General features: G+C 28.9%; 1 protein-coding gene across 1 annotated transcript; it reads left to right on the top strand.

Moving 5' to 3' along the window:
* Positions 1-23,174, top strand: LOC112683411 (liver carboxylesterase). Its single transcript, XM_025554447.1, has 3 exons — positions 1-694; positions 17,789-17,898; positions 21,151-23,174. Exons 1-3 carry the CDS (start codon positions 229-231, stop codon positions 22,624-22,626), a joined length of 2,052 nt encoding a protein of 683 aa, XP_025410232.1. The 5' UTR covers positions 1-228; the 3' UTR covers positions 22,627-23,174.
* The last annotated feature ends 644 nt before the right edge of the window (positions 23,175-23,818 follow it).

Raw genomic sequence — 23,818 nt, 5'->3', positions numbered from 1 at the left:
TTGCGGTGGACGGAGAGCGGGGACCGTTTCGGCGCGTGCTGTTGCGAGCACGCACGGACTGGGTTTTTCTTTTATTTTCCTTCCGCGGTTACCGTCGTCGTCGCTAGCACAGTTCACGGCGGTTCACGAACACGACATTACGCGTCTCGTTCCGGACTGGAACTGACGACCAGAAGACCATTAAGAACGTAACGCGCGCAAACGGTATAACCGCGAACAGCACACGTTATGTCGTCGTCGTCACCTAACCGGTCACCGCGGCAGTCCCTCTGCGCGTCCCTGATGCTGGCCGTCGCGGTCTGCGTGTGCGTGTGCGGCCGCGTGGTCGCGGCGCAGAGGGCCGGCAGCGGCATCGGTTACCGCGAAGCGCCGGCCGTGAACATCCGCCGGCAGGGCACCGTGGCCGGCGTCGAGGTGCCGCTCAACAAGATCGGGCACCGGGCCTGGACGTACCTGGGCATACCATACGCGCGGCCGCCCGTCGGCGACCTGCGGTTCGCGCCGCCCAAAGTCGACCCGCCGCCCTCGTGGAACAACGTCCGCAACGGGTCCGTGCACATGCCCGGCTGCATATCCGACCCGCCCGCTCGGCCGCACCCCGTCAACCGACTGTTCACGTCCATGTCCGGGTCGTCCGTCGATCGGATCAGGATGTCTGAGGACTGTTTGTACCTGAACGTGTACCGGCCCGAAGGTAAGCGCAACCGCGTCCGCGCGTGCACCATATTCCGGATCGAGTTGTCGTCACAGACCTTTCGGAATGAATCGAGTTCTCGATTTTTCGAACGCGTTCCGAACGCGCGTGTATGTGCTCACTGAACACCGATTCGATTTCCAAGCACACCCGCGTATATTTATCTATTTACCACCGGGTGTTTTGTAATCATCCCTTTGAATGGGATATGGCTTTAGTCGACGGAGTGAAATGTGCGAATGTCGATCATTTGATGGGATGTTTCAAAAAGTTCGTTACAAATAAAGATTTCCGTGACAATGGGTCACATTGATTTCATTGTATACAATTTCGGTACCTAATCTCGTGGTCAAATATAAATATATTACATTTATATTACATATTAAGTTTATGTTACATACGTATGCACTATCTACTTTAAACTTATAATTATATCAGAACTACCTATTAGTTTTTATATTTTTTAAGTCGAGAACAACTCATCAAATATCATCAACAAAATTATTCAATATCAGTATTGTTTGTAAGTATGTAATAAGTATACCATTTGGACTTACCAAGATATTGCTAAGATGAGATTTTCACTGTTTAAATTATTTTGTTACATTTATTTTCATAAATAATAATATCCATTATATAAATGGTGTGTTTTATTATTGAATATTATATGTTATGTAATTTGGTACACCACACTAGGCTGTTAATTTTGGATAAAGTTGTACATGCAATGAATAATTCATTGAAGATATTTCTATTATCTATGTATGATTATAATTATTTTTATTATGCGTAGTTTAAAATTTGAATGATTTAAAAAGTACTGAATTTAATTTTTATTATGTTTAATTAAAAAAAAAAATAAAAATAAATCGATCCTATTCGAAAAATGAAGTTGAGACTAGCACAGGATATTCTATAGAGTCATCGAAAATCTATGTTTTACAAAATATAGTACTTAAGAAAAACTGTAGGTTTCTCAAAAATTAAAATTAGATTAATAAATAATTTAAGCACAAAAAGGGATGAACATGCATAAACAATAAGACTATATAATGATTAATATTAAAAATCACTCTATTTTTTTTTTTTTAGTGAATATTCTCAGTTAATCAACTTATAACTAGTAATTCAGTAATTCTTAATAGATTTTTGTTTAAGATAAATAAAAAGTAAAAAATTGAAAATTAAACGTGTGGATCATAATTTTTCATAACTTTAAACAAACGATCGTTTATTTAATAATATTTTGAACACCTAATATCATTAACCTAATATCAGTCTCAATAACTGTATCATCGGCTTAGTACTTATAATAATTTAATCTTTTTTTTTATTATTTATTGTATTTTACTACTTTAATATGCTCCTATATTATTTGTTATATAGTACTAAAAAAAAGACTACCTAAATAATACCTTAGTCACCTGTATAATTATCAATCGTACATGCGTGTTAATGTAATATACGTTGCTCTAAATATTAGGTAATCGGTGTTAAATTTAAATATATTGCGTCAGATGTATAAATATATATATATATATACTCGTATATATTAAAAAAAACAATACCTATTGTTTATCGTGTTATCGAAAATGTAAAAATGTGAAGTAAATTTTAGTGCAAGATTCGATGTTCATTATTGTTCTTAAATTTGGTATTTTTTTTTATAAAAATACTATTATTATCATTGTTATTGTTATTATCTTAATAACTATGACTGGAATATAATTCGATATTATCATACACAAGGTATGCATTTAAACATTTTTACAGTAAATTAGTTGCAAGTATATTTAAATCAATATAAATTTAGTGTTTTTAGTGTTTTTTTTTTAAGTCTTATAACATTTTATAACCCTCGTGAATTAAAAATACTTTTGATCGTCAAACGAACTTCTTAAGAGAAAGTCACATTACCTAATGTATACAGTTATTCAAGTTTTTTTTAAGTGAATATTAACGGTGGATTTAGAGTACTCCGATATAATTTTTTTAAATATATATATAGTTGAATATAAAACAAAATTAAGTAGCTAAAATATCATATTGTGTATTTTTTTTGTGCGTAGGTTACACTTTCCCATTCTCTAAAACACGTCTGTAAATATTGTCGTAGGGTCAACCAACTCATTAATGTCAAAACCTTAGAACTCTGAAAAATCAGTTTTTTTATAATATTATTTAAATTTCTCTAGCACAACAATGAGTCATTAAAATCGAATAAAAAAAGGAAAAATTAAATCTTTATTATCTAGAAAATAATAGCACTACAATTGAAGATTATAATCTTAAATTATAAGCTAAAATCTTTTTTTTTTTTTAATACTTAAGGCACCCTAAAGAATCCTAAAACCTAGAAATATTTAAAATTGAAATATATTTAAATCATAAAAATGCTTAAATGTAATGACATGGTTATCTAATTTTTAATTCGAGAAATTTTGATAGAAAAGTTATTTTATTAGAAGAAATCAAGCAAAATTATTAAAATTATTTACATTTTTAATGATGTTCAATACAGATATTTTTTTCTCATTATGCATTAATTTCGTTTTATGGAAAGTACACAGTAAAGTTAATAATCAATTTTTCATAGGATTTTTTATTTTCATGGGTTATAATTTTCAATATTAAACAAAATATAAATATTATATTTTTTTAAAAAAAAACTGTAATTTCAGTAAAAAAAATGATTAATTTTATTTTTAACTTTTTATATTTAAATGAGTGTTTTTTATGATTTAAAAAATATTTAATCCATTGTTCATCAATTCAGGGCAGACATTTTTGGTCATATAAGATTTTGATGTGATATATACATTGTATAACCATTTTTATTTTTAAAACCACACACAATTAAAATCGTAATAATACTATTTTAACAATTTGATCATAAATTCCACAATAAGTATAAAACAATTAAAATAATGATAATAACGTATTTAATATTAGAAGATTCTAGAAGCAAATTTTTATCGTAATACATTACATTATTTTAATATATACATTTAATTTTTAATGGGTTAGATGTTTTAACTGTTTTCTTATTGTTCTCAATTGTTCGATTTCAACTGTTATACCGACACAGTTGATCGGATTAAAGAAGTCAATGTGAGCCGATGCATTAGTTTCCTTAACTGATCGTGTTATCCGGTACATTACATCATACATTTCTATTGTCTGAACGCCACTAAGTTGTTTAGTTATAGTACAATTGCAATTATATGGTAAGAATATATTAATTATTTAACAGAAATTAATTATTTATTTTAAATAGTATTATTACCAACTTTTTTTTTTATTATTAATAGCTTTTAGTAAAAAAAACTATGATAGCTCAACTATTAAAAATATTAATATATAAATATTTTATATTTTAAAGCCAGCTTCCGAAATAAAAGAGTTTATAATTTTATAGTAGTTTCAAATTTATTATTCTGTATGGAGTGGAGAGTAAAACAAATGTTGTGAATTTAAAGAGAATTTATTAAGATTTGGCGTTTATCTTGAAGAGCAGGGCAATCAAATAAAATATGTGGAAGGTCACAGATACATTCATTTAAATGAAGAGTGCAGAATAGAGTCATTTAGGTCAAGTTTAAATGAGTGACTAGATAATAGGTTGTGTCCAATACGTAAATAATTAAATTTGACAATATATGGTCTATGTAGATGTAATTTATTGAACCATGTTTTATTTAGGATATTTGGAGTAATTCGCCGGTAGGTCATTCCAGTAAGAAGACTATAAATTGGAAGTATAAATTAGTACCTACTTATATTATATTTAAATGAACATAACATAATTTTGAACGGATGAATTTAAATTCCTAAACAAGACCTAGTAGATAAAAAAAATAAATATGTTGGTTCATACATGGCGGAAAAAGGTACATATGAAAGGGCGTCACCTTTTTTGGCCAAAATGCATTGTTCCTTTTTCGGCTAAAACAGTTTTAAAAATTTAAGACAGCATTTTATTGATATTTATTTGCCTAATTCATAACGACTTATTTTATTATTTTTATAGTCTTCAATGTAAAATTCATTTCGTCGTTGTCGTTTTATATTTTTCTTATCACGAGATGTTTTTAAAATGTTAATACTTCTAATTTTGACTTATATATCTGTTTTAACTTTATTAATTTAGACAGCTAACCAGATCATTATCGATGGAGTATATTTATAAAAACTTTGATTGAAAAATTAGTGGAACGATTCGCAAGCTTTAGTAGTTCTATCCAAATTTGTCGACGCATGAGCCCAATATTGAGGTGGAAATAAGCTCTGTTATTTTTTTAATTTGTCAGTTAAGGAGACACAATATTTTTTTCAATTTTCAACATCAGGACAGTCCGACATAAAATAATTTACAAAACATAATGATTCTTGTGGGTTACTATGTGGGTCTAAAAATAATAATCCAATAGTGTGTCTATCCATTGTCCTATTTCAGATGTCATTATTAATTTTTCAATATTTTCCTATATTATAAAGTAAAAATAATGTAATAAATACAAATTTAAATTATAAATTTTAAAGAAAATTGTTTTGTCCAAAGAGAGAAGGAAAAATTTTGGTTGAAAGAGGGACCACACATATGAAAGTTTTTACACAGTATAAACCAAGAACGTAACTTAGTTCTTATAAGACCAGAAAAAAAATCAAAAAAAATCATATAATACATTCCATAAATAAATCTAAGAAAATAATAAAATATAATAAAAATCACCTAATGCGATATTTTATATTTTATGAGGTTTATAATTTATGAGAATAATAATTAAAAAATAGATTTTTTTCTAGTGTAGTTTTCTAGTGTTCTTCAGTAATTTTATAGCGTAATGAAATATTTTAAATCTTGATACTGTTCACTTTACGGTCTTATAAACATTTAAACATAGACGAATTAACGAAATACCTGCTAGTACATATATACAAATCTAAAAAAATAAAAATTATCGATAAAATTAAAATGTATGAAAAACAATGTATTATAACAAAATTTGTCGTTTTTATTTAATTTACAAAAATGATTTGTAGATTATATTGTTCGTGTGAATATCATAATATACAGATACACGCACCTTAAGATTTAAATGAAATGATTGAAAATGATATATAAAGTTTTTTGGAAGTGTAGACAACGTTAATAGTTACTAATTATTTGTCTTATTAATCAAGTTCAATAACATCGCGTGATGCTATTGACGTGCTGTAGAATAGTCATGACAGTATTATAGTAGTTTAAAGTGTTTTCTGGTGTCATACTACGTAAAAAAAAAACATTTTTTAAAAATTATAGTTACCTGTCGTTTATATTAATTTTGTTTATCTGATTTCGTTTTTATTTAAACGCTTTCAGTACTTATTTATTACTATTGTAAGCTAATTTATTGCAAGAATGACGAAACTATAATGTAAATGTATAATGAATGGTATATAAAAGTGTTTAAGTATATGAGTACTACAACTATATAATATATACATATTTTGTTTATCTATCTGGGTTAATTAGTTTTTTAACGTCACAAATCCGCAAATGGGCTAGTATACGGCTCTATTTATTTTCTACTAATGCATAACGATATCGTGATTTGATATAGATATTGGACCAATTTTACCGTTATCGATATGACTAAACTATTAAATATCAAATTTTTGGAATTATATTTTTTAAAATTTCTATTTTATATTAAACAAATGTTATGTATATATCGTATATATAAGTTTTAACAGTGAATCAATGTCAAAGAATGATTAAACACTAACGATAAACAATATGATAACGCTTGTTTAGTGATGCTAATCAAGTCGTTACCAAAAGAAAAAATCGATTATCACTAAATAAAGTCAATCAACTACTTTTTTTGAATCCGCATTTAAAAGAGAAATATAAACCATATAACTAATTAACTGTATGGAAAATATAAGTATTATTAGAAATATATTTTAGCTAAATATTCATACTTATTATTTTTAAATGTATGTATATTTTCAAGAAGAAATTACCAAAAAGTTAGAGATATGGTAGATGAAAAGTAAGTAATGTACCGGTAATTTTAGTTTGATATTTAATTTTTTTTTGTTTAGGATAATATAGTATCAACACTTTTTTTTTAATATAAGAAATATAAATTATAAAATATTTAACAAAAAAAAAATCGGTATTTTCCATTAATTTTTAATTATTAATTAATAATTATTCTTTTAATCATCTTCATTGTTGTCTTCTTCAAAATAATTGGATAATATATAGATTTAAAGATTTTCAAATTTTAATGTACGGTGGTTAGATTTCAAAGTTAACTCGTAGTGGCTGAGGCTGCATTCAACGTCAACCGAGGTTAATGGGGCATATTTTATACCACATATATCAGATGGTGTTACTTCAATATAATTTGACATATTTTCATTTATATTAATAAAATTATACCTAATAACTAGGGAACGGATTTGTATGTAAATGCATATTTTTATTAAAACGAGATATTTAAGATTCGACAAGAAATGTTTATGATTTAAATCATTCCTATTAAAATTATGATACTTTTATTTTACATATTTTTACATATTTTGGTATAATTACATATTTTTACATATTTCACTAATTTTCAAATATTTTTAAACATATTTTTATCATTTCATCATTCATACATCTTTTTCACACGAAAATACAAAAAATTATTTCAAAATTAGATCCAGAAACTTTTATCGCTATTGGAAAAGTTCAAAATATTATGCAAAATGAAACATTGAAAATTATTTAATTTTAATTAAAAATAATTTAACAAAATTATTAATAAAAAAGATGTCCTCAAATGATAGTATGCAAATTGTTAAATCAGCCATTAAAACTCGTAAGCGGACCAATAGATGTCGTAAAAAAGAAAATTCATGCTGTTACAGAAAAAAATTCCAGGCAATATTGATTTTAAAACAATCAATGACATAATGAATGGCAGACAACCTTTTAAAAATTTGGAATTATCGCCTTCTGATAGTATACACTTCAAATATGCTTTTAATACATCGGTTGATGTGAAACGATAATTTAGCCGTTTTAAAAATATTTTGATACCTAATAGGCGATATTTAGCATTTGATAATTTACAAGATATTGCAATAATTCAATGCAACAAATCTTTTTGATAATTTAATAATAATAATCACTTTTTTTTTAAATTTTTTTTTCCCACATATTTGGATGTTTTTAGCACATATTTTATAAATTATACTTACATACATATGTACATATTTCTGTATTTTTATTACATATAAATCCGTGCCCTACTAATAACCAACGTATTATGCAGTACGTAGTTTAATTAATTTTTATTATAACTCCGGATTCTCCTTGAACTTAATTTCATTGAATTTCTGCATTTTCCACTATCACGAAATTTTCAATTATTGTTAGATTCAATGTTTTTAATATTTTATTATTTTAACCGAGAAAAAATTTTTTTTGGAAATATATGCTAAATTATTTTGCAAGTTATTAATTTACATAATATCAGAAGTAATAGCAATTGTAGTATCTAATCAAGATTGAAATATCTTCTTTCATTTAATTCCAGTATAATAATTGTAAATTAAATAAAAACTGTATTGAAATGGTATGAAAATGTGAAATATTTATAAAATATGTAAATATTAATGAAATATTTAAAAATATGTATTTACATCAAAATATGTGAAAATATGTAAAATAAAAAAGGTCTCATATTATTCAGGGTGTTATAAAACGTGTTTATTTTTAATTAGAATTGAGAAATTCACATTCAATAAATATATGTAATTACATAAAAATTCGCGCCCTAATCATTAAGCATCAATAGTATTTACAATTTTATACGCTAAATACATTGAGCATATTATTGAAAACTACATTAGTAAAATAGTAACTTTATTATTTTTGGATCATAGCAATATTTTTGTTAGATTTTAATTAAAAAATTTATTTGTTGATTTTTTTTAAAAGTTTTGATTTATTGAATTTTATGAATGCATTCAATTTACCCTGAAGATATAATGTTGAATTATTAATGTCACTTATAAACCTTCAGAAATTCGGATTGAGAAAGACGACGTGATTTTTTTTTTTTACCTTATTATTTATTATTTTTTACTTTATTATATTAATATTATTTTGCGAGTCATTTATTACGAATTATCATTTAGAGTGAACTTAACAATATACGTATACGTTTTATAGAAAAAACATAATAACAATAAACCGTAGATAATAATTCGTTTGTGCTGGTTAGATTACTGTTTATTTAACGTACATGAAAACGAAACGATAAACTGTCTAAATTGTCAAATCGAATCACGCAAGACAACTAAAACATAGAAAAAATATCCTAGGCCTTGTTTATTTTTTTGTGCACGCACACACTAAATCCATAATATCGTAATAAAAGAGTTGAAATACCTTTCTTTGTGAAAGATTCTTAGCTTCGACATTATGTATATTTTAAGTATAAAATATGCAAGCTCGTGAGAAATAAATTAATACCTAACTATTATGATAAAACAACTGTATTTTCCGAGGTATTTATTACAATGTTTGGAAGCAACGAGTTCTAAAAGGAATGGATTCCTGGATCGAATTTATTTTTATAAAAAATAACAAGGACATGAACAGGTTCTTTTTTTCGGGGAAAAAAGAACGACATATTTCGTTCCTTTCGAGTTGAAATTTGAAATTTAAATATTTTTTCTTAGGATGTTTAATACACATTGTGTATTAAATTTGGTAATCGTTTTTGTGTATCAGCTATCGATTTTAATGTTATTTGTTTATCATTACAATAAAGTCATTAGGTAGTCATTTTATTAATATTTTTTTTATAAGTTATAGGTAGTATATATTGAAGAAATGAGTATATAAATAAGAGAACAAATATAAATATAAATCAATATATTTTAATATGTATATTATATAGTATATATATATTATTCATATATAATATAATTTGTTGTCATCGCGTCTGAATATAGTATGTACAGCGAACACTGAATATTAACATTTATGATGCAGATTGGGACTTGGTAGTACCAAACTAATATCTAATTATTTATAATAAATACTTATATGTAAATATATAATTAAAAAATTAAGTAACTATAGTATATGAATAAAAAATTATTGATGGTTAAATAAGAATTTTTATTTTATTTTAAACTAAAAAGGAACTCGTTCATTTTTCAAAGGAACAATTTTTTTTTTTTAAGTAACAAGGAAAGGAAAAAATTCCTTTTTATAAGGAACTGGACTGATTTATTATGATGGAATAACCGAATGGTTTTTAGTAAACTTTGCTATTTATAAAATATTAATAGTTTTAATTTAGTTTTTGTTTTTGAGATTGTACTATAATGGTGGTAATACGATTATTTAAATTATTATAAAATAAATAATTGTAAAATAAAGTTTAAAAAAATAAGTGAACAACACAACATTTTTTAGCAATAATTAATGTTCCATTATTTGGCATATTTTTGAAAATATCATTATGAATATATATCATATACATAGGTATAATAAATGTTTATTTATATTTTACGTACCTACAAATTACTGTATTGACCTTGAATAAACAAATTTTATTCAAGTTAATATTTGTTTATGTGGTTCTATAGGTACACGTAAATTATAATTTGTTGTAAAATCACATTTCTTAACTCAATTAGAAAACTTATATACACGTTATACGTAAATTATATGTAATAATACCTATGTAAATGTATGGGCATTTTAGACGTGTTCGTGCTTTCCTTTGAAATAAGTGCCTTTCTGAATTTCCAGTAGAATTGTAAATGTAAATGTAATTGTTTAGTGTATTTATTTGCAATAAAATAAATAATATATAATTCCCTTTATTTAAATGTCTTGTATATGAAAAATAGAAAAAAGGCTCCGAGGAACACTAGAAAATGAACTGATTCGCGTTAAAAGTGTGTTGAGTTTATATTATATTATTATTTATGAATTTAATAGAATTAGGTAGTATATGAATTGAGTACATTTTTTACGGTTGTAATCAGTGTTGGGAAAATCGTTATCTGATTAATGATCAAAGATTAGGATTACAATTTGTAATTATTAATCATAAGATAAATTAATGTAATCAATAATCACAATATTAAATTATTTTAAATTATTAAAGTAATAATGTAATCAATGGTTACAATTAAAAAATATGTTAATTTGTAATTATGATTCATTCTAATTATTATTGATTAATAATATTTCAATAACGGTTTTATGCTGAATAATAGCTATAATTTGTAATACCAAATAATTTTAAAAATATACAGTTTATTGAAGATTGTAATGTATTTTATATGTGATATTCTTATTGTTTATAAGTAGGATATTGTATAAAATCAAAAAAAGAAGTTAATTAAACAATAATATATGTTATTATTATATATTATGGGGAAAAATAACGAATAACAATAACAACAATTTTATTTTTAGTAATAACTATTTCTCAATGATGAATGAATTAATTGTACTTACAATAATTATATTCATTTTTTATAATAAATTTAATTAATTTAAATAGGTAGGTACCTCAGTAATAATAATCTAATTATGACAATATGATTCTGCAGTTAATAAAAAAAAAAAGGTGTTTTAAAATAATTGTTAAATTATAAATTACTACCTAAATCAGAATTGCAATGAATTATTCAAATTTCTTTGATATTTTCAAATAATAGAGAACGTCTTTTATCCGTCAGCAGGTTCTTATATTGTGAAAAACTTCGTTCGACATCCACTGACGTGATTACTGCATATTTGAAGTAAACCATTTCACTAGAATTCAAATTTCTCAATTTATCAATTTCGATGTTTTCATTAGTGCCATTTAAAATATATGAAATTACACGAAGCGTATTGAAACCTTTGTTTTATTCTATTAATTTTTTTATGTTTTTCCTTTACTGATTTTATACTCTTTCATTGTATATTAATTATGTTCATATTGTCAATAATTTTATTTAAAATGTTAATTGAATCCGACTAGTTTTAATCCATGTTATTCAAGCTGGGTAATCGATTTAGATATAATTCTAAAGTTTGCTGTACGGAAACCCGGTTTCCGTCTAATTGTTGATCATCCAAACTTTTATTTTTAATATAGAAATGAACCATCATTCAACTTTATAAAAACATTACGAATGCTTTGTATATGTTTTCAATAATAGTCTGTTGTATCTAACCACGTCCCCCAACGAGTAATTATAGGTTCAGGTGGTAGTATGACTTCAGGAGCTTCGTATCTAATCGTTCTTATAGACATAATAAATACTGACCATTAAGATAAAAATTTATCGTTATCATCTTTATAAGTTTATAACAAATTGTTAACCTTGATTCATGAAAAATATTCACTAAAGCGCTTGATTTTCGATAAACTATCAAATAATGCACTAAAAGCTTAAAATATGCTCTTATAATCAAAAATATGTCCCTTAAACTAAATAATGTCCAAATATGCACTAAAAACTTTTGAGTATTTCATCACAAACGTTATGTAATAACGTATATATATATACAGTGGTTGAATTGGAAAAAAAAATAAAGGTGGACTCTAAATGTAGCTGAACAATTAGCGTTCCAAAGCAAATTAATCTAAAAAAAACCGTGGGGGACTTTGTCTCCCCCACCACCTAAATGCATCTACAATATAAATAATTAAATATATCTAATGATTAACACAGATATCTATAACAAATAATAAACAATACTAATAGGTATTTATTTGTATTAATTCTATCAACACAGCAACACGTCTAGCAAATTTAAAATCTAAAATGTAAATATATAGCCACATGATAAAATTAATTAATCAATTAACTTTCAATTTAAAATAATTCATGTATTTTACTGTTGCCTACAAAAAGTAAATATTAAATTTATAGATTATAAATGTTACTCTTTAATTAGTATATTAATTTTTTTTTGACAATATTAATTTTAATATTTGAAGTTTAATTTTAGTCAAATAATTTATTTCATCCCATCACATTATTTTTAGGACTAAGATTTGCTGAGAGTTAAATAATAATTATTTTTATCATAGTTATGTATATGTATTGCTTTAAAATGTATGACCAAAAAAATTTAAGGAACTTTTAACTGTATTTATTAACTTTTTTTTTAGGTAGGTACTAGGTACTTAAGTAAAAAGGGCTAATAACTTTTTTTGGAAAATCAAGTTTTTTTTATAAATTTTATCAAATTACAAAAAAATAAAAATTGCCGGGACTGACGTTCATTGATAATCAGATTGTACATCAGTTTTTCTAATAAATTTTATTTCTACTTACTTATGTTTTGTATATCTATTTTTTTTTTTTAAGGTGAGATTTATGAGGGTGGATTATCAAAAAAAAAATAAAAGTACACCGGTAACAGGAATCTGCGCACGCCTATGATTTATTATTAAAGTGTTTTAATTACCTTGGTTATTGTTTTTCTTTTTATTGAAAAAGTCCGATATGGACAATTTTTGACGTTTATTCATGTTTATTTGTTTATTGCTGACGTGACATGTAGGACTGTAGGAGTGCGGTTGAGGTGTTTACTATTTTCAACAAAATTATAATTTATAAATTACATACGCGAGTACGCGACAAGCTAACATAATACTGATTACTCATTCGTGGCGCACCTCGTTTCCAAATAAAATATAAATAATATTTAATTTTCCTTGAAAACGATCACCATTTGTTAATCGTCGATAACTAAAACAACGGACGGATTCTCAAAATACGGAGTCAATATATTATTATTGTCAATGGTTTACTATAGATCGTTATCGTCGGTACACCCAGGGAAGTTTTCATAATAGTTATATTTTTAGCAATTTAGCAGTTTATACCACGAATTAATACGCAGTGGAAACACTTGAAACGTGTTACATAAATTATATAACATTATTATATATTTTATTATTGCGTTCCTAATATACATATGTGCTATTAATAATGAACAGATTACGAACTAATACCAAAAATTAAATAAAATATTAATCGTTTCCAATTTTTTTTCATATTTATTTAATTTTTCTTAGAAACAAATTCATATTCATATAATTGTTGAAGGACGCTGCGTCCCCTGCGTTCCTTGATGAATTAAATTAAGGGGTACGCTATAATATGAAGAAAAATGAAGAGTAGCTCAGACCCTCTGCGTCCCCCCCCAATTCAACCACTGTATATATATATATATGTAATATGTATAATATGAAATTTATTTTGTACTTACCAAACATACGATAAAGTTAACCAGAAAAAATATACAAATGCATGAAAGTCTTTACTCTAGTTATTAGTTATACCTATATTATATTATATATTTCTTGTATATAATCTTGTTCACTCTTTGTCCTTATAAGAACGTCGGTAAACTTATTATTATTATTATTATTATACATTTATCAACAAAAAAATTAAAAGGCAGAAAATACTTTTCATCTATTAGAAACAAATTTAAATTTTGTAATTATTTTTGAAATGAATTGGACAGATATTGACTGTCAGTATTACAAAAAGTTACAAAAGCCACGTTGCAGTCATATTAAATATACAAAGACTTACTAGGGTTGGTGTACGTTATCGGATGTTATTATATAATAACTAATAAACACGCGCAATAATGGAGTAGGCGAAGTTATGTTTTTAGGTAACACGAATACATACACAACGGGGTAGCATAAAATTATGTTTTCGAAGAAATATTTGAGGTTGTCGACCTTGATTTTGCATCGTATGAATAATGCATTAGTTTTAAAATAATATATTTTAATCGCTAACTTTAAATAAAACACGAATGGGAAATAATGTCTACAATAATATGGAACCTGACTATATAGATTGCTAAAATGTTTTAAACACCATAAAAACGACGTTGCGGAATTAACAATTAATCAAGTTTGAAAATAATTTTCACAGAGTAAATTTAAAAAAACTTTAGTGTTAATCTAAAGCAGGTATATAACGACTGCCAATATGCGGTATCCTGTGAAAACGCACGCAATCTTTGTACACAATTTACACTTAACTGTAGTATTACAAAGTGAAATCACACAACGATAATGATTAAACTTATTTATTCTAAGACGCTATTCGTATTTAGTCGGTAAAGTCATTAGAAATTAAGTCTCGGTATATCTTGGTTAGTTAAATTTTTAATTAATATTACAATTTTTTATTTTTCGCAAAAAAAATATATATTTCATTATTTAATTTATTATAAAGTTTTAAATAATTCAATTATAATAAATAATTGATATAATCTAAAATATAATGTGCCTAATTAATTGTTTATGTATATCCTGATTGATAAGGACTTGAGTTAAAAAGCCTACTTTTAATTACATTTTTTTTAGTATGAAGGAAATATTTTATGATAGACTAACTTAGCAATGCACTGATTATCATAAATCAATCAAAATTGATAAATAAGTACTTTATAGTTACAAATTATAAGCTATAATTTTTTAAACATTTGTACCTATACAAGATCAGAGATTTAGAAAAAGCCTTTGACAAAGTAGATTGGTTCTTGCTGTTTGGTACATTAAAAAAAAGAGATATTGATTGGAAAGACAGAAGGATTATCTTGAGATTATATAAAGATGAAGCAACACTAATACGTATAAATGGAACCATAAAAGAAGCTAAGATAAGAAAAGGTGTGAAACAAGGCTGTCCCTTGTCGCCCTACTTGTTCAATCTATTCATGGAAGAAGCCATTGAAGAAATGAAAGAGGTAACCAACGGCGTAAGAATAAACGGAGAAGAGGTACGCAGTATAAGATTTGCGGGCGAAATTGCACTGGTGACAGAAAGTGAAGGCAACATGAATCTAATGCTTAACACATTATCAAGGGTTATGGACAAATATCATATGAAAATAAATGCAACCAAAACAAAAACAATGACAGCCCGAAGAGATCAAATATATACCAACTCAGTTATAAAATTAAACGACACGGTAATCCAAGAAGTCGAACAGTTCTCCTATCTGGGAAGTATAATAACATATAATAATACATCCACTATTGATATAAAAAAAAAGAATAACTTTAGCCAAACAAACATTCATAAAAAAAAAACACAGTCTATTAACTAACAAATACCTTAATATCGAAACAAAGAAAAAATTCATTAAAACATTTGAGTGGAGTGTGTTACTATATGGATGTGAAACTTGGACTATCAGGAAGAATGAAAAGGACCGCTTAGAAGCAATGGAAATGTGGATTTGGAGAAAAATGAGCAAAATAACATGGGTTAACAGGAAAACAAAAGAGCGAGTGTTAAAATATGTAAGCGAAAAAAAGAATATAATAAAACACATATTAAAAAGGAAAACGAAATTAATAGGGCACCTATTCAGACATAACACATTTATGAAAAATATCTTTGAAGGAAAGATTTTGTTGAAAAGATTTAGAGGAAGCCCAAGAACATCATATTTCCAAGACCTCAAACATCTCATGGAGGTCATAACATATTCCAAATTGAAAAACATGGCAAAAGATAGAGACCTATGGTTATCACGACAAGGCGAGATCTTTAGATGATGATGACCTATACAAACAGAAATAGGTTTCATATGATGTATCTTAATATTCAATAAATGCCAAAATATTGTTATAATTATTATAATATAATTGTAATGAATCAAAAGTTAAGATTAATTATCATTGTATTGTTGATAACATAATCTTATAATACAAGTCAAGAATTTTTGGCTTAGTTTAATAAGAATTATAAGGGACATGATTTTAGAATATCTATTATATTTTTAACATGTCTATTATAATTATAAAAATATATGTTCTATTACAAATTAAGAAAAGCAGGGTTGAGTTTATATATGAAGCATGAAAGATTTAATGATGGAGAGTATGAGTATTTACTAATCCTACCATTTATCCCAAATCTTCCAACTTTAGTTATATATATTAATATAAATCCTTACCTGTATACTGTAAGAAAATAAACTTTTATTAGTTTCTAAACATCGTTGGTCGAAGCTTAAGTCTGCCTGGAAATAGCGTCAACTGACGCGACTATGCTTCACGAATTGACACTCTTTAGCCAGACTCCACACGATTCAACTCATTTTAAAATGCGTTTAAGGTATTTTATAGATACCGAAGTGAGGTTGTTGTTGCTCTTATTTAATGGTTAATTAATTAATTGACTTGAATTATCACTAACTTACTATAACTTATAACAAATTTAATCTATAATTGTTGTGACCTAGTTTTGTTATTGCAGTATGTAATATTTTAATATTATTTAATAAATAATGTTTTAATTGTAACTGGAGAATATATTGCATACACTCATGTGTAATTCTTATCTAAATAATTTTATAATAAAATGATTATTAAATGTTAAAATAGATTGCTTAAAAATAATATCTTAATAATATTCAATTTTCATATAAATAATCTAATATTAAAATTACTGTTAAATGTTAAAATAAATGATTTAAAAGTAATATTTTAACAGTATTAAATTTTGATATAAATAATCTAATAATAAAATTACTGTTAATTCTTATAATTTTTTGTTTGTTAATATTAAATTAATATATATATATATATATATATATATATATATATAATTATATTATTGTTAATTATTAATAATTTTTTTTTATTATTATTGTCCATGAAAAATCTAAAGAGATTTAAAAAAAGCAAATTAGAACTTTTTCATAGTAAAGCATTTGACTTGCTAATCAATAACTATACTAAGATAGGAATAAGCAGTTATAAAACGCACTATGTACCTGACGTCAAATATGTGCGGAAAAATAACATTTAAGTAATAGCTGTATTCGGTGTTCAATCCCTCCACACCGCATCACGTTTATATAATTATTATAGTTTGATATTATCAGGAAAACCTAATTTTTCGTCTGCACGGCATAAAATAACAACATAACACATTTTCTATCATAACAGTAATCATTGATAATAACGTATTTTCATAAATTTAAATAATAATTTATGTGGTAATTTAATTTTTGTTTTTGTTTATCCTCTGCAGGTGCGGTGCCCGACGAAAAGTTTCCAGTTATGGTATGGTTTCACCCTGGCGATTTTCACTGGGGTACGCCGATGTATTGGGACGCTTCAGTTTTGGCTGCTAGACACAAAGTATGTAACAAAAACATATCCTGCAAATCCGTGGTTCTAAGCAGACAGTGTCATGTCAACGAATAGAAATGTAGAAATCGATTGACCTCGAACTGTTTTAACGTCGTCACATGAATCGAAACACAATATTATAGTATTATAATCAGAGCTCGGGACTTATAGTAATTGCATACTTTGATTATTCATTGTAAAATATAGCAGTGTACGAAATAAATAAATTTTTCAATGCCATGATTTCAAATCTAAAATTTGATTGTGCATATAATTGCATATTTCATAGATTTTGCAGGTGGTTATTTGTACTTATTTTTATACTTATTTTGCATATTTCGATAAATTATTCAGACTTAAGAATTAAAAACTATACAAATTTCCAACGACCAAAGAAATAAAATATTAATGCAATAGTATATATCTACTTATTTTCAAATATATAATTCACAGCTCGTTATAATTTTTGTATTGAAAAATAACTTTATTCTTTGAAAATATGATGGTCCGTATCAGCTGTATTGTCTGATATAATTATAAAACATTCATGTGGAACTAAAAAAAATAGTCTGAAAGGATTTTCAATTTACATAGTTATAACAGCTAGCAGTTGAGTTTTATTTTTACTTTATCGATATTTATCGAAAAAAAAAACGAAAAAATTGGCAAAGCCTATTTCATGAAATTGATTAATTTTTAAACAAATTAATAGTTATAATTTTTTTTATCAAGTATTGGAGATATAAAAAATAGTATCTAAATAGTATATTAAATAGTATCTAGGTGTCGGTGACCCTATAATTTTTCCTTCCAAAAATGCATTGAAGTATGTATATAAATAAATGCAATTAACAAATTGGATAAGAATTAAAAATCGATTAAATAATTTAGTAGATTTATCAATTATTAAATTTATACATTTGGTTAGAGGATAATTTATTCCATACATTGGTTATATTTTTTTTATAAATGTTCTAAATATTTTGTTGAAAACTATAAAATAGTAATGGTATTGAAGTTATTAATTTCACTTGATAGTTGAAGTATGTATTTTGACTTAAAAAATTACTGTCATTATTTTAAATTTCATCCCTGGTAGTTATCAAACGTGTAAAAATTGGATTTTTATTTAGATGAATGTATTTAGGATATTATATACTATCTTACATGACTTGATGTCATGTAAGATAGTATATAATATCATCAATATCATCAAACAAAATTGATGTAAAATGTATGTTTTATGATGCAACTAAATCGCTTATAAATCAGCAGCCAGTTTAGTCAGGTTCGTTTGGCTTTGTTCTTCTATAAAACATATTGTGAACAAAATATTTATACCTACACCAAGATGAGAGAAAATAGACTGAGATGGTTTGGGCATGTGATGAGACAAGAGGAAACAAATGTACTCGTAGTAAGAGTTATTATGAAAATGAACGTTGAAGGGAAAAGAGGAAGACTAAAAAAAGAGATGGTTGGATACGATTGAGAATGATATGAGGGCCGTTGGTATGTGTGTGTGTAGGGGATGAGAAAATCGAGATGAGTGATGGTTTAGGATAAAGGTGGCTGGCTCTAAATAGTTAGGAGAAAGGCGAAGGGGAAGAGGATACCTACGCAGTTCACTTTTTCAAAAATAATTCTTGATCATTTTTTGTTCTCACAAGAGTGTTTCCAGACGTTGTCTAAAGAAGGAGGGAAATAATAAAATAAATTATTATTAATTTACATGGAAATCAGATTCCGTGTTTATAGAAACATTTTTTTCATTTTTTAGAATTTAGAACTGGTCTTCTCAAAAAAAAAAAAAAGGCTATCTATTATTTTTTCTAAATTTAATGTAATATGAGTATGTCTGTAAATATGCAAAATTGCCAAATCTGTTATTCAAATTTGGCTTATTTAATAATTATCATATTATTTATGTCAACAAGATATCTGGACTCCATTGTATAAAAATATAAAAAATGTCAAGTAATTTAATATTGACCAATTTCTATGTAAGTTAGCCCCCCTCATGATAGGAACGATTGCCCCATTACCCCTTCCATAAAGATGCCTATGAATATTTTTTCAAGAAAAACACATATATTTTAAAAATATTATAAACGAAAATGGTTATTTTATAAAAATAAATTTAATATTTTTTCATATTGGGATAATCATTAAGATTTTAATATCAGAAAACTGCTGAGAAAATGAAAAAATTAGACTTTTTTAAAGTACTGCTGGCAGTGTCTTATATTAAATTCAATAAATCGCCACGTAAAGAAATTCGTTTACATATTTTTGCATTTTAAGCATTTGATTATGCATTTCTAACGTATTTTTTGCATTTAAATACCAACTTATGAGTTTATAACGACAACGGTCAATAAAATATCATGCAATTACTTCTTAATGCGTGTAACGTGTAGGTTAAATAATGTATACAATTTGTATTTGAACAATATAAATATTACAACATTATATTGTATAAACTTATAATATATTCTATTATAAATAAACAAATAATATTAATAACGTCATGCCCTATGTAAATTAAAGCAGTTGAGCGTACGGCATGATGAGTGGGTAACAAAAGTTTTTGTTTTCATTGCGTGTGACAAATATAGCGAATTTATATAGAAAAAATTATTTCTTTCAGAATTTTAGAAAGGAACCAAGCGTTGAATTAATTGCATACATCGGAAGTATTTAACCTATTCAAATTTTTACTACACGTGATATATATAACTTTCTCAAAATTTATCACTTTCCATTTGTCACTTTTTCTTCGGTTTCGATTGTTTCATTTTTAAGTCTACTCGTAATAGAATTCGACATTTATTTTCGACCGTCGACAACATAGGTAACGGTGAATTTTATAATTATCCTTAATTGTGAAAAACCCCAATGTAAACAATAAAAACAATTCGAGCAGGAATTGCTTGATAAAATGTTTAACCTTAACATGTGTAGTTTGTAGTAGGGTATGAAAGGAAACGAACTTTCGACGGTACATTTTTGATACAAAATCATCGGAGATTCTGATTTATCAGTAATTATTTGGAGAAACAAAAAACATGTTACTGAAATCCCAATTGAACTCTATCTTAAATAATGTACAATTAAACAATACACTACTTGCATCTATATGATTCACGTGTTGGTGGAAACAAAATGAGCTATGTTTAGGTACATAGCGTTGCGTTTACACGAACAGAACGCGTGTAATGCTGTTTAAGGACCACCTAATCAGCAATCGTTTTGTCGCAGGTGATCGTGGTGACCACGGCGTACCGGTTGAACATATTGGGCTTCTACACGGACAACACAGCGGGTGCGTCAGGCAACTGGGGACTGATGGACCAGGCGGCCGCACTGGACTGGGTTCAGCGGAATATTGACAGCTTCGGCGGGTCGGCGCAGAGCGTGACGGTGTTCGGGCAGGGTGCGGGCGCGGTGAGCGTGGGCCTGCACGTGGTGTCGCCCGGTTCCCGGGACAAGTTCCACCGGGCGATCAGCATGAGCGGCAACGCACTGCTCCGGACGGCCGTGGCGTCCGAGGGCCCGTCCGATGTGCTGGATGCGCTCGCCGACAAGTTCAACTGCTTCCGAAACACGTTGACCGGATGCCTGCGCAACGTGGAAGCTGAGACTCTGGTCAAGGGGGGCGGATCGCTGACTCGCTGGGGCCCGGTAATCGACGGTCCGGCGTTGGTCAACGACAGCAATGGCCGCGAGCCGTTCCTGCCCGACGCGCCGGCCGCGCTCATGGACAACGGCCGGTTCGCGCAGGTCGCGCATATGATCGGCTACAACCGCATGGAGGACGCGTTCGACGCTTTCGACCGGACGGATGGTGGCGGCGGTGGTGATGATGGCGGTGACGGTATCACCAGGGAAAAGTTCGAGACGTTGGTGCGGGACATGTTGCTGGACGAAGAGGCCGAAGACCGGAAACTGAGGCAGCAGCAGCAACAGCAGCAGCAGCAGCAACAGCCGGCGGCAGCCGCGAGCGAGGAAGCGGCCGGTTCGTCTGACGGCGGTGATGGTGCGAGCGGTGATGCGGATGGTAACGACGGTGGCAACTGTACGATGAACGTGGACTTCGTGACGGACACGATCGTGTTGCGGTACGTAAAGCCGACGGACGACGCGGAAACGCTGCGTCGCAACTTCGTGACAATGTTGGCCAACAAGGTATACGGGGCCACGAGCTATCGGGTGGCCGCGTACGTGTCGAAGTACAATGTGACGTACGTGTATCGGTACGAGTATAAGGTACGCGCGGTCAAGGCGCTGCCGGCCGCGGCCGAGTGGATGGACGCGCCGCACGGCGCCGAGCTTCCCATGGTGTGGGGCATGCCGTACTGGCCCGCGGCCGCGGCCATTGACTGGACGACTGCGGACCGGCGCATGTCGGACACCATGATGGCACTGTGGACGAACTTTGCCAAGCACTCGGACCCGGCGCACCGCACGTCCTCGCCTATCAACTTCAGATGGGACGAGTTCCAGCCGCGCATGCCTCGGTTCATGGCACTGGACAAGGTGCCTAACATGTCACTGCCCGACCAGGAGTCCGATTTCTGGAACCAGTATTATCCCAAAGTGCTGGCCATATCACAGCAGTGCTGTCCCAACTTCACCGTAGATTCGGCCGCCATGCCCGCTATCCCTCGTCCCTCCACGTCCGTCGCGTTCCTATTGCTGCCGTTTGTCGCAACACTTTCATCGTCACTCTTGTAAGCGATCGTTCCACGTACCGGTGTGCTGTTCATCTCGACATCCACTACGGTTGTACCTCTGTACGCAGTTGTAAATCACATAAAACTACCCTACGAAGTGTTATTATGGTCTTAGTCGCGTTTCAGTCCTCGCGGGTTATCACGACGTTTGCGCGGATACATCCGTTGTGGTATTATTCAAAATTATATCGATATTAGAAGTTGGTTTCCGTTATAGATATTAGTTAATACGGTTTCATTTCTTAGTCGAAATCGAGCAAATCGAGTTTCAACACTTTTGGATAAAGTTAACTTTCGATCACGTCGTAGACTTTTGCGGATAATATAGCTCGACTTTATTATTACTGGTACACAGGAATCGCAAACGGGTTTACGTTTGGAATTTGAGAGTTAGTATCCATTAAATTATTATCAACCCCATTAGGTAGTTCGACTTACGTAAGATTTATCTCTACTCTTCTTCGTGAAGTTGATGTACAATTATTATTATAATTTATGTAAAATTGTACACCGAAATTCTAAATTATTACTGATAGTATGTTAAGTTTAGAATATTTTCTAAGTTATTTAAACTATAGATACTTATTATTATTTTTAATTTAATATTGATTTAAATATTTCTTTACGCCCCCTCCGTTACACATTTTAGAACACGCAGACAGCCGTTATCGGATCGAAGGAAAACCGATTTCGTTATGCTATGTGTTATATTAAGATATTATCAGTACTTACCATTTTATACACATATTAAGGAAATTATGTAGAATATTTTAAAAATCGAGAAATGTTAACTGCAAACTGTATATATCTGTGGTGGAGTAAAGTGTGGAAACGGAAAAATATGAAAAAAACGGTGACGTTTGGAAATTAATTTTAATTTCTTTGAGCTTATATAATATTTTATATTCCATCGTATAAATATTACGTTGTTCTTTGTTATTATGAAAAAAAGGTTGGACATGATATGCAGTGTGTACGTTAATAATACACAAATGTTAAATTTTGGTTGGGTGATGGTAAAAAGCTTCATTCCGTTGGCGTTATTGCAAACACCACAATTTTTTGTTTACAAAAAACCCCTAAAACCGTTTTTCATCTTTCAGAATATATTATTCTTGTACATTACGATAAATTTAAACAAAAGTCACTGACGAAGTTGGCAATAACACCTGTAGTCCGTTTAATTTGGAATA

The sequence above is a fragment of the Sipha flava genome, unplaced genomic scaffold, assembly GCF_003268045.1.
Source record: "Sipha flava isolate LNK unplaced genomic scaffold, YSA_version1 225_pilon_pilon, whole genome shotgun sequence".
Lineage (NCBI taxonomy): Eukaryota > Metazoa > Arthropoda > Insecta > Hemiptera > Aphididae > Sipha > Sipha flava.
The sequence above is the reverse complement of the archived record's forward strand: the minus strand, read 5'-3'. Positions and strand labels throughout refer to the sequence as shown.

Bases quoted from the DNA above. Each gene is read 5' to 3' on its own strand.
- LOC112683411 (XM_025554447.1), top strand. From the start codon at position 229: ATGTCGTCGTCGTCACCTAACCGGTCACCGCGGCAGTCCCTCTGCGCG. The intron at 695-17,788 runs GTAAGCGCAACC...TATCCTCTGCAG, and splicing joins GAACGTGTACCGGCCCGAAG to GTGCGGTGCCCGACGAAAAG. The intron at 17,899-21,150 runs GTATGTAACAAA...GTTTTGTCGCAG, and splicing joins TTTTGGCTGCTAGACACAAA to GTGATCGTGGTGACCACGGC.